The following is a 13156-nucleotide window of genomic DNA, read 5'->3' on the forward strand; positions in this document are numbered from 1 at the left end:
AGTAGTCACTAGTTTTATTCTGAGTGGGCATGAAAGCAATTGATTGCAAATAATTTATATCACCAATTTTTGACAATTAGTTCAACAAATTTTCAGCCACATCCATTAATCAATAATGCCCTTGTAAAAACAGACTCTAGATTACTTTAAGCTTATGATGCAGTCCCATAAAATGTGTTCAGAGAAGAGATATCTCTGGCTAGATATAATTCAACCTGCAATCAAAATATTTTATCCAGAAAATTGATTGCTCAGTATAAAAAACTAAGGTTAATACAAGGTGGCCTTTACGTAGAAAATGACCTATTGATGTGCTGCTGTTATAGTATTTAATATATTATTTTCTGGGTCATAGCTACGATAAATCCAATAGAGGATATAAAATTCTCTTTGGATTTTTGCTGAAGTTAAAAGACAATGGGCAACTCTTGCCATAGCCAGTTACCTTAAACTTCCTTTTGTCTTTTAGTCAGTTCCACACTTAGTTGTCTAGACTGCAAAGAGGAATATCATGACAGAGCTGAAATGGAGGAGGTAACCTTGGAACAGAAGTGGTACAATGTACTAGTTTGGGCAAGAATCGTCTAAGCTTTCTTTTTCTTTCTGTCTTTTTAATTTCAGTATCACACAGTTCTGAACACCAAGGAGTGCCCTATGTCTTCTATTTTATTATCAGAGTGCATTTGCCTACCTCCCTACTTCATCTCTTGCTATCAAAGCCCATGTCCCAGCTCAATGAAATTACGCGAAGTTCCTAGAGTGTGTCCTATTATTTCGTGCTTCTGTGCGTTCTCATATATGTTCCTTTTGTTGGGAATTTCTTTCTCTTCCATGTAGCTGATGCTTACTATAAATGCTACCCCGTTCTGGAAGCGTCCCTGGCCCCTGCCTTGATTTAGATGCCACTCCTCTGCACTGCCACAGCACCCTGTGCATCTGTGTAACATGGTGCTGTTCATGCCACGTGTTTAGTTCACTCTTCTCCATCTATAGGCTGTAAACTCTTTGAAGCCCTGGATGTATCTTCTGGCACTTTGTAGGCTCACAAAATATGTGAAGAATGGGTGAATGCTCTGCGCCTGTGGCAAATGAGTAACTAAAAATTAATACACGTTAACTAGGGATTACTTACAAAGTGTAGTTTTCTAGCACTCAACAGTCATTAACCAGACTTGGCTAAATGACTATGGGGGGTGTCATCTTTGTGCATTTTCTAAATACGAATTACCAACAATAATAACAAAAACTATAATAGCAACAATAATAATGTATTTTGTAAGGATTAAAAACATGCTAAAATAATAAAAGTAACATACAGATAAGTTTTTATAGATAAAGAAACTAAGTCACAGAGAACTTATTCATTTTGTTCAAATTTGCATGACAGGAAGTGCTGAAGGTGGGATTTAAATACACACCTGCCAGACTGTAGATGTCATGCTTTTAACCATTAAAGATGGCGAAAAAGAGGATTGCTTTTTAACAGTTACACTCACTGTTTCCTTATACAAAACTTGAGATGCATTAAAACTTCATTCCTTAATAATGTCCGAAGAACAGATTATCTCTTCAGAAGTGTCATCTACAAAGTGTGTTTTGAATTTATACTTTGAGTCCTTATCTTCTTAATGGCTGCTTTTACTTCTTGATTCCTTAATGTATAAATAATAGGATTTAAGAGAGGTGTGAAAATTGTATAAAATACAGAAAGAATTTTATCTACAGAGTATCTGCTGAAGGGCCATACATAGATAAAGACACATGGGGCAAAGAACAAAGTCACAACTGTGATGTGTGCTGAGAGAGTGGAGAAGGCCTTCGAGGAACCACTAACGGCACGGTGTCTAACTGAGCATATGATGACTGTGTAGGAGACAAGCAAGAGGAGGAAGCAAACCAGGGACAGGAGGCCACTGTCAGCAATGACCAGGAGTTGTAGAATGTAGGTGTCCTTGCAGGCAAGTTTGATCACAAGGGGAAGGTCACAGAAAAAGCTGTCCACAACATTGGGGCCACAGAAGGGCAAATTCAACATGAAAGCCATTTGACTAGATGAATGCACAAATCCAACTGCATAGGAGGATAATAGGAGCCCAGTGAGTACTCGTGGGCTCATGATGGCCATGTAATGGAGGGGTTTGCATATGGCAATATACCTGTCTATTGCCATGGCTACAAGCAACATCATCTCGCTCCCACCTAGGAGGTGCATGAAGAACATCTGAGAATAACATCCCCACCAGGAGATGGTCTTCTGTTCTCGGAGGAAATCCGCAATCATCTTTGGGGTAGCGAAAGAAGCCAGGGTCATATCAATGCAGGAGAGATTGATAAGCAGAAAATACATGGGTGTATGAAGGCGTGAGTCAAAGGTCACAGTCACCAAAATGAGGAGATTTCCTAATACGATCCCAGCATAGACCACAGAGAATCCCAAGAAGAATAAAATCTGAAGATTCTGAGATTTGGAAAGTCCCAGCAAAATGAACTCTGATACCACTGAATTGTTTGACCTCTCCATGTTGTCAACTTGATTCCATAATAATCAAAGTAAGTGAGAATAAGGGGCAGAAAAGTTGTGTTTACAGAAAGGATGGTTCATGTTGATGTCCAATTTTGCCGCTCAGACAGGATACTTGAATTTAGAAGCACCCCCTTTTGGGAAATTTACTTTTGGGAAATTTTGTTTGTTAGCGATTTCCTGCCTGGCATAGAGAAGTATTCCAAATGGTCAGTAGAATTCAGAATACACATTTCTGAAAGGTAAAAAAAAAAAGAGTACATGAAACCACAATTGCATAGGTTGTAAACTTAGAATCAGAAGACCTCAATACAACACCTAGCTGAGCAACTCATTGGGTAACATGGGACAAGTAATTCTCCTTTTGAAGGTTAAGTTTCTCCTCAGTAAAATAAAAATTAAAAAAATGGACGACATGACAGTGAATGCCTCTTTGTACTATAAAGATCTCTGTGAATAAAATAATGATCATCGTTGGTTCTATATTCAAAGAATAGTATTGAGTTTTTTAACTTGGAAATTATAAATGTAGAAAATATATCCAGGATTCTCAAGAATCATATTTTGAAATAGATTCGAGTAAACAACTATAAGTCAAAACCTGAAATTGTCTTAATGTAAGATTTTAGGTCCTGAGAAATGTACCTCTTCTTTTCCCAGCCCCATTCTCTTCTTTTTCCCCCTGCGCCATTCCTGTATCAATCTCTCACAGCTCATTCTACTATTAGTGATGGTTATTGCACGCTTTTTAAGAGTTAAACTCTGTGTGTATGTGTGTGTGTGTATATATATATGTATATATATATAATTTATTCACTCAACATTTAACATTATTCACATCAAATGCCTCTTCTAGGATTTTAGGCAAGTATTACAAAGGATGCAGAAAACCCACAGCCAAATTTAACTGAATTTATTTCATTTTCAGTTTGTATTCGTTCATTTGCTATTACAGAGGATCACTGGTTGGATTGTGCATGTTTATTTATCCCAGGCTTCAAAATGACAAAATGAGAGAGCTTGAGGTAACTGATTTATGTTGGTAAAAGAAATACAGTTCTTTCAGTATAATCATCTAAATTTATGCCATAACTTTGTCATCAGCCCATGCTTATTGCAAAACTGGTTTTACTGGCTTTGCTTTAAAAAAAATTACTTTCATAGCTAATGATTTCTACAGACATCATTTAGTAAATAAAGTATAGCCTTCTTTTTGTGCCATTATTACTTATCACAGAGAGGGTAACACTTCCATGCGAAGGTGCCTTGTCTGAATGAATCCCAGGAATAGGCTTGCATTTCCTTTTCTTATATTCCCATCAATTTCCTGCAGTTTACTCTCCCCATCATCCGAAAGAGAAATAAAGAATCGTAATGCTGTACACTCTGCTTCTTTGAGACAACCCCGTGGGAACATTTATCTAAATGGGGGTGTATTTTTCTATATATAACTGTATTCTTTGGCCCATTTCCTACTCTGAGAAACTTGGATTGATGTAAAGCACTAAATTACATCAAGTACGTAAAGTTATTCATCTCCGTGTCTAGAAAGGTTATAGCTCCTGTCATTTTTATGTTTAGTACTTTAAGGATACATACTAATGCTTCTTAAAACCTAAATTTTGAAACGGAATTTAAAGAGAACAGCACAGTTTTCAAATATACACAGAGTTCATACACATTCTAGCACCTAGAATAGTGCATGACCCTCAAATAACTGTTGAATGAATGAATGAACTATATAATGTATATTTAGAATCTGAATTAAAATCAGTTATACAGTAAAATCCCCAGAAATTGGAAACTGCTAAGTATATTCATTTTCAAATGTCAAATTAGATGTTGAAGCCTTCGAAACAGAAATGGAAGAACTAGTTTTAAAAAATAGAAGTATTTTCCTCCAATTTACTTAAATTAAAGTAGCTTATACTAATGAACAAAAAACAATGGCACATATAACAGAAGGGTAACTAACTGTTAACAGTTTAACAATGTCCTGGATAGCTTTCAAAAAAAATAATACACACGTTAGTACAGTATGCCTGTGTCCGTGTGTTGTGGATATTATTATATGTTTACATTTATATCCTGTTTATTATAAGAACACTATTCATGCTATATGCATAGTCATTTTCCTTGGGTTTGTCAGTATATTAAAAAATATGAGCATATAGAAATTCATAACTTTTTATGACTATATAGAATTCCATTTTGTAGGTGATGCCTAATGTAATCCGCCCACAAAAACAGTTTATTTTTAGGAATTTAGCATTAATTATAAAAATTCTATTTTCATCATATTACTGTGTTTTTTTAAAAACTTATATTTACATAACTATCTTATATCCCCAAATTTTCCTATGCCTTTACAATCAGCCCCTCATCCACTCTAAAAATCCAATACTGTTTTTTAATATTGCAAAAATTCAACGACTGTTTCAGTAAGAACAACTGCAAGGGTTTCTGCATTCTTCATACATTTTTCTTCTATCCTCACTTCTTTTCTTTTAGCTTGACAAATTCCTCTGTCCCTATAACCAAATCCTTCAAGGTACCTCAAGGCCTCTCTTCTGCATAATAGAACCTCCCCTAGATGTGAGACCCATAATAATTTCCACTGTATTTCTGGTCCATTGCATGTGATCTACCGCTCAGTTATTGTTCAGGTATATCCTGTGCCTTAGGTATTAATGTTCTGAAATAGAAGGAACACTAGAACAAGAGTTAGGCATATTTGTTGTAATCCCAGTTCTCTTATTTCCAGTGTTGTGATTCTTCTTTCCTTAAATAATTTTTAATCTCCTTGAAAACAGACAAATTACTCTTACATTCCTCATAATACGTTATGAAGGCCATCAATAGAGTCGTTGATAGAGTGAAAGTAGACAAATATTTAACAAGAAAAATTTAATTAATTTTTTAAAAATAATGTAACTAATGATATACAACTATGGGATAGCTTTATTAAATGCCAAGAATTTTCCTACTTTTATGTCCTTCTGTTTTTTACAGTGTAGCTTGCACTAATCTATGATTTTCCTTTGAACCACACATTTTAATATATAAATTTTTAACCCTAAACCTTAGACACACACACACGCATTCTCATATACACACTATCTATGAATGTGAGGGGGCAGGGGAAGACATGAGAGAGGAGAGAAGTTTATGTTTTCAAAGGGATCGTTTTGATTGTCTGCCTGGCATCTCGCTTCCCTGCAGAAACGAAGTTCCTTAGCTTTCCTCTTACTGCGAAAAACTTTCAGACTATTCTACGATGGCTGAGGATAAAGATATGTGAGCTTTGAAAGCAACATTCTGAGTCTAATGCATAGACTCGTGTGTAATAAACATAATTGAACTGAGTATTAGAAGTTGAAATTTATTCACAGGAGATAGTAGTTATCAAAAGATGAAGAGAAGAACACAAATTGAGATTGATCATCTAGTTGTTTGATATACAGAGAACAAAATGTCCATCTACTTGAGAACATATGAATGATTTATTCTATTCAAATTTATGTTTTTGATTATTTGTAATCTTAATATAGGAGAACATGAAATAAAATCAATGATGGTTAGGTCAGATTTGCCAAAAGTCATGTTCTTGTCCACATGATGCTAGTCAATTTAGCTGACTTGAAAAAGAAACAGAATAGGAAAAATTAATGTGTTAGGTCTGGTAGATTTATAAGCACAAGGGAATAACAAATTTTTTTGAAAACAAAAGTGAAGATTACATTCAGCCAGTTTCTTCCTCTTAAGTAATCACTCTTTGGCATGGATTGGGAATGCTATAAAATTTTGACTGGTAATGATGTTGACATGATGTAGTTTAACATGGAAACTCTTTAGCAGATGCAAAATAAAGTCACTTGAAGTGTATCAAAGTATACAACTTAATTATTTAATTTGTCCATTATCACCCTTATAATGAGAATATGCTATATTTCTATAACAACTAGAATAATAATGCCCTCTAGAATTCTATAATTTTATCACATTATTCAGCTTCTAAATGACTTTTCAAATTTAATTCTACTTATGGAAAATGTGATTAAAAACCGGTATCTAGAAATGATTCTCTATTGTTTTACTGTAAGTTAAAATGTGTGCCATGACTTACCACTTCTACAAAGTATTTCAGAACATTCCTTGACTCAGGAGACGTTGAAACCTGGAGAGCTTCTGTTTTCAAATATAATTGTATTATCCCTAAAATAATGGCAAATATGAAATTTTCTCTGAAAAAAAGGGTCGTGAATATTGAGAGGCTAGTAACAAAGAAATGACGTATTTTGAGACCTAATAATACCCAACTGATGATCAAACACCAGTGGGAATTATTAAAGATGGCATGTTGTTTTCCCTGAATTACAAGAGAAAATTCTTTTCTGGCATTGCATAATTACAGAAATTTATGTTTTACTTATGGAAAACAATTAAGAGGAGCAGTATAAAACCATATAAAATTTATGTACAGAGTATTAAAAATCCATCAATCACAGAAACATAACTAACATTTACTGTATATTAACTTCAGGCTTGGTGTCATTTTAACCACAACTGGTCCTATCAAAACAGAAGACACAAAAGGTATAAAGCTCCTATTTCCTCATTCTCATCTCCAGTTCTAAGAAAATTTCCTGTCAAGTATCCCCTTTGTTCGTTCTTTCTTTTCTTTTTTTTTTTTTTTTTTTGAGGAAGATCAGCCCTGAGCTAACTACTGCCAATCCTCCTCTTTTTGCTGAGGAAGACTGGCTCTGAGCTAACATCCATGCCCATCTTCCTCTACTTTATATGTGGGACGCCTACCACAGAATGGCTTTATTGCCAAGCGGTGCCATGTCCGCACCCAGGATCCAAACCAGCGAACCCCGGGCTGCGGAGAAGCAGAACGTGTGAACTTAACTGCTGCGCCACCAAGCCGGCCCCCCCCCATTTGTTCTTTCATATCCAACTGAAGAACACATTTACCCAATAATTTCAGCCAGACTTTTCATGCCGTTATCCACTTCTGTTTGAAGTAACTTTAAATTGCTTGTTTCAGTTTTCAATGAGACCACTGCTCTAAGAATGATGAGAAATGTGAACTAGCCATATAATCCAATGTTTCTTTGCTCAATTTTGTATACTAATAACAGTGAAGTGCCTTTCTTGATCAGAGGAATTGTATCCACATGAAGTACACTGATAGACTCTCCAGCGTTATAAACCTTTAATTGTATTCTTGGTGATTTCTTCTGTTAGAGGATAAGCAAATCCTAGAGCTGAACAGGTGTCAATTCTATTGAAAACCCATTTCTAGACTACTGGGGTTTCTGGAAGGAGTCCAGAATAATCTGTTTGCTGGTTCTGCATAGCCCCTTGTCTTCAGAGAACTCTGCTTAAAATCATCTTCAGATTGTTTCCCCACTGTGGACGCTGATTTCAGTCCGGGGTAGTGTCTTCATTGGGTGTGAGAGAAGGATGTCATCACTCAGTCCATCTTTTCTTTGTTTGGATGTTCCCATGTTCTTTTATTTCATGACCCCAAGTAACTGGTTCCAGGAATCCCTAAAATATCTGACTAGGACCTTAGCATTCCAATCTCCTGGCTCAGCACCAGGTCTTTTTTGGGTGGTTTCTATGTGACTTGTCTTAATCTTCCTCTAAGTTCCCATAAAGGTTTCCATGACCGAGTGCTCAAGATGAGAGTGGTTTATTTTCCATTATCTAGGGTCAATTTACTTGCAAGACCACTAGCATAAGAGACTGTCAACATCTAAAGATATCACTGAGCCTCTGAGTCTAATTCCTTCTGCCATGCTAAATAAGGGGCCCTTGATAGGATCTACCATGAAGATTTCCCCTTCCCTTTTTCCATCAGAGTTTTACTGTCTTCAGGACTTATTGTGGCGGATTTACAAACAGCAACATGGCCTTCATTCTGGAAACCCCATCAGTAACCAAAGCACCTATTTTGATTTGACCAGGAAAGAATCAAATTATTTAGACCTGGCCTGACCAAGTTAGTAGTCACTAGCTATACATGGTTATTTTAACTAAACTCTGCTTTGTCTGGATGTTTTTCTCTTGGTCTCAACATTTTTCAACCTATAATATTATACTAACTATAATATTGGCTAATAGTTATTGTTGCTACCTTTAATCAAATTGTGGGAGTTCCCTCTACTTTTAGATTACTGAGAAGTTTTTTTTAATTATAAATGGGTGATTGAATTTTATCAAATGGTTTTTAAGCATCAATTATAACAATTATATGTTGTTCGCTTTTACTCTGTTAATGTGATGAATTACAATAATTGCTTTTCAAATGTTAAGTGAACTTGGTCATGACATATTTTATATAATTGATTTGTCAATATTTTCTTTATAACATTTTGCTTTATGTTCATGTAGTTTTCATATCTTATTATATTTTCAGATGCTTCTTAGGTTTAATATCAGATTTATTATAGACATACAACTATTTGTGAAGTGTTTCTTCTTTCTCTGATAGAGTTTATGTTATCTTATCAAACATTTTAAATTGTGGTTTTAATTTCTTTAATACATACACAACATCAAAATTTTTTTTCTTCTTTTGTCAGTAGTATAAGTTTTGGTTTCAAGGGATTAGCTTATTTCATCTAAGTTGTCAAAAATTCATAAGGTTTGGACAAAAAGTTCAAAAGATAATTCATAAAAGGCAATATTTAAATGGTTAATAACCACATGAAAAGGTGTTTGGCCTCATCAATAATTAGAGAAATGTATATTAAACCACAATCCGTACTGCAACATGCCGAAAGAAATAGCTAAAATTAAAAAGGCTTGAGAGTATGAAAGTCTGTTAAGTATGTGGAACAACTGGAACCCTTGTACATTGTTGGTAGGAGTGTAAATTGGTACAACCACATTGAAAACTCTTTGGAAGTTTCTAAAAGATAAGCATACCCCATGACCCAGTAATTCTACTCCAAGGTATATACTCCGGGGGATCAGAATTGTCCAACCTAAAATGTGTCTCCTTGGCATAAGGATCATTTTGGGCTGGTTAATTTTAAGAAACTGCAGACAGGAGGGAAGCTCTGAAAAGCAGAATTTGCCTTTTATAAGATACATTTACATTTGCAAGGGAAATTTCATCAAAAACTCTCCCTCCTTCACTACCAAGCTATCATTTACTTCAAAGATACTAGCTATTTTCTGTTCACTTAATATGTCAGAATATTCTATACTTCCATACCTTTCTACATATAATTATCTCTGCCTAAAGTTTTCTTCTTGCCTCTCTGTACAGTAAATTTGTACCTATCATTACAACATCAGTTGTCTCTTTTGGGAAAGGTGGCCTCTTTTGTGAGAAATTCACAAACTCTATAAAGCAAAGTTTGACTTATTGCATACCTGTATCATCACACTTAGTATTTGGCTATTTGGGGTCAGTCATTAATAATAAGATTCTGAGATCCCAAAGGGCATATTCTTGACATACAGTATGGGCCCAAGAAAGGTTTGATTCTTACTGAATTCAATATGTATTTCATGGCCCCATTTTAGCCACTTGAGAGCTAGTCGTGAATAAAGAATTTCCTTATTTCTTGGAACAATATCTGTACTATAAGCAATTATGCTCCCAGAAAACAAATTTGAAATTAGAATATCTAAATTTTGTCCTCCAGAATTTTCCTTAGAGGAAATCAAAGGATAGTATATTCAACACTAGAGAGTTGAAGGAAATTAGAGAATAGGAAGCAAATGCACTCAATAAATCAACCAAAATTAAGACATTAAACTAGAGGTAGCAGTGTACGCTAAATACAATCCTTGGTACCAGAGAATATACAGTAAAGTTAATATAAATTGAGAGTATTAAACATTTGAGGACAGAGAAGGCATATTTCAATAATAACAGAATTTTGCCCTGACCAGTAACTTAGGATGAATATTTAACCAAGAAGTAAAGAACTAATAGTACAGAAACTGGAGGAATATTTAATTGGGTCAGAATCCATAGTTGAAGTAAAAGAGAAGACTGACTTACACAGTCATTAAAAAAGTTATTTAGGAGCTCACCCCATGGCTGAGTGGTTAAAGTCTGTGTGCTCCACTTCAGTGGCCCAGGTTCTCAGGTTTGGATCCCAGGCAGAGACCTACTCCACTCATCAACCATGCTGTGGTGGTGTCCCACATACAAAATGGAGGAAGATTGGCACAGATGTTAGCTCAGGGCCAATCTTCCTCAACAACAGCAAAATTAAACCCATTATCCCAAAGGAAGATGAATACATTTTAAGCTGGCTGTAACCAATCAATCAGGTATGGGAAAAAAATAGGAACATCTGTATATGACTGTTTAACTTGAAAAGATAGGTTAAATAAGTTTTATTAATAATTAATGCACGGAGTATTTTGGGTACTCTAAATTAATCTACATGTTACCTGGTCATGTTATATATGATATTTAAAGTTTTCTGAAATGTGTGAGTTTTGGAGTCATTTGCTTGGAACATACTGCTGTGTATTATAGCCTTGGTGACCAAAGTAAGGGGGGAGGAGAGATGAACTCTATATTATCTTATTTTAATCCAATTTGTTCTTCAAAACTTTACAATAGACTTACAAAGAATTCTGCAAATAAACCTTGGATAGAAGATAATTCTAATTATTAAAACTCACCTAAATGATTATAAAATAGCAGAGTTGACAATTCTACCCATAATATAAACTTTGTCAGCTAAACCACAAAGTAAAAGAACAGTGACTATCAGAACTAACTATAAAGGGGACTAAAACATTCTAAAGTTTTAAGAAACATTTCTTTACAATATGGATGTATTTCCATTATTATTAAGAATGAACTTGACAATCTGTACTGTACCTTGATAGATTAGCTAGTGATCATGATTAGCAAAACATTTATAAAAGTAAATGTATAAAACATAAAATAAATCTCTATAGTTTTCTTTGCAATATTAATGGTCATATGATAATCAATGGAAGGCTTTGAATTTTTCACTAAATATATTAAAAAGTGCTGTTGAATGCTTCTTACTAATAACAAAAGGACAAAAGCCACATTCCATCAGGAAAAAAAAAAAACATGTTTCCTGCCACTTTAAACATGGCTAAAATAAGCAATAAGATAATAAATAAAATGCATTCCTTATTATCAAACTCTATAAAAAAAGCACACAGAAACCGTTTGTAATGATTTGCAAATCAAGTGATAGACTAATTATGTCTTGTGGGAAGGACTTTTGCCTTATATAAAAGTATGGATGATTTTTAACATTTGTAGATAAAAAATTCTCATCCACTGTAATGACTCTTGTAATAAAAGCAATGCCTATGACAAAAATCTACATTAAGCCATGGGTTAAGTGGTGAGTTTGACTGGAATTAAGTAAGGACTTGGAGATTACTGACAAAGTTGTCAACCAATTTGAAAGTTACACATGACATCCTTTGACGGCAAGCTATTGAAACAGACTTTGAAGTCGGTGGTGCACTGTACACCAGGATCATCAGTATGACTAATTTTGTAAAAGCAACATCTTGTAAAGCAGGAATTTATTTTATAGTAAAAGGGGTAATGATTATAAAACTATTTTGTGCCATATAGATATTCTCTGAAAATCTCATAGGAAGGTAATTCGATCCAAAAAAATAATGATTAATATTTTAGTGAGCATAAAACAGTTAGTAGTGCTATTAATGCATAATATCAAATGTTAAATTATCTAACATAACTCATTTAAAATTTTTAAATTTCTATTTCCTGAATATGTTAATGCTGTATATAATACATCCTTTTAGTTGTAAATTTATAACATATACAGATCAATTTTTATGTTGAGGATGTTATACTCAGAAAATTTTGGAGATTATTCCTCTAAAAATTACCCACCAAGTTGTTAGAAAGAAGGTAAGAAGATAGCTTGGTAGGAATGTGAGGGGAAGGAAGCGTCTTTTAAATCAAAGATACCTAACTTACTATATCACAAGCAATCAACCAATGCTCTCATGCCTAACTATTTCAATCAAGCCAACGCTCAGAGAAAATGACAGCATATTACAGGTCCAGAAATTAAGTGTAAACATCTCTCCTGGTCACACTCAGGCAGCAGCCTCAGTGTTTTAACAACTCCCACTGAAAGCTGGATTCCCAGCGCTCCAACAAATCTGCCTCCAAAGGGGTTCACATCTTTATAAAAGAGACAGAAAATAGTATGCAGAATCATATACAGAGCAACACAGAGAATGAAAAGTAGACTTTTAATTTTGAATAATCCCCTGAATGTGTTATTCCTTGTACTGTGCCTTTAGAACAAGTAAGTGAAAATATTGTAGAGACCTAAGTAGTTAGAAGTTTAGCATAATGAAGATGGCATTTAATTTTATGTTAGTTGGAAGGAAAAGGCAGTAGCTTTTGAAACATCAAATCCTCTCTCACTGGGAGATCACCTAACTGTTTTACAGTGAGCTATTACCAACAATTTCTATGAAAATTTAAAGGATATATGCTCTCAAAATAATATTGCAGAGTAATATTTGGCACTACATGGTGATTAAGAATGATGAATATTAAGAAAAGTAAATCCCAAGTATCCAAATAATTCATACTATCGTTGATAATCACAGAAAAAC

At 34.4% G+C, this 13156-nt stretch overlaps 1 protein-coding gene across 1 annotated transcript; it reads right to left on the bottom strand.

Annotated features, from left to right (window-relative positions):
* Positions 1-1582: 1582 nt before the first annotated feature.
* OR4K13 (olfactory receptor family 4 subfamily K member 13) lies at positions 1583-2521 on the bottom strand. Its single transcript, NM_001391552.1, is given in 1 exon segment — positions 1583-2521. A coding segment is annotated over 1 exon segment (939 nt).
* Positions 2522-13156: the final 10635 nt, after the last annotated feature.

The sequence above is a fragment of the Equus caballus genome, chromosome 1, assembly GCF_041296265.1.
Source record: "Equus caballus isolate H_3958 breed thoroughbred chromosome 1, TB-T2T, whole genome shotgun sequence".
NCBI classification, from domain to species: domain Eukaryota; kingdom Metazoa; phylum Chordata; class Mammalia; order Perissodactyla; family Equidae; genus Equus; species Equus caballus.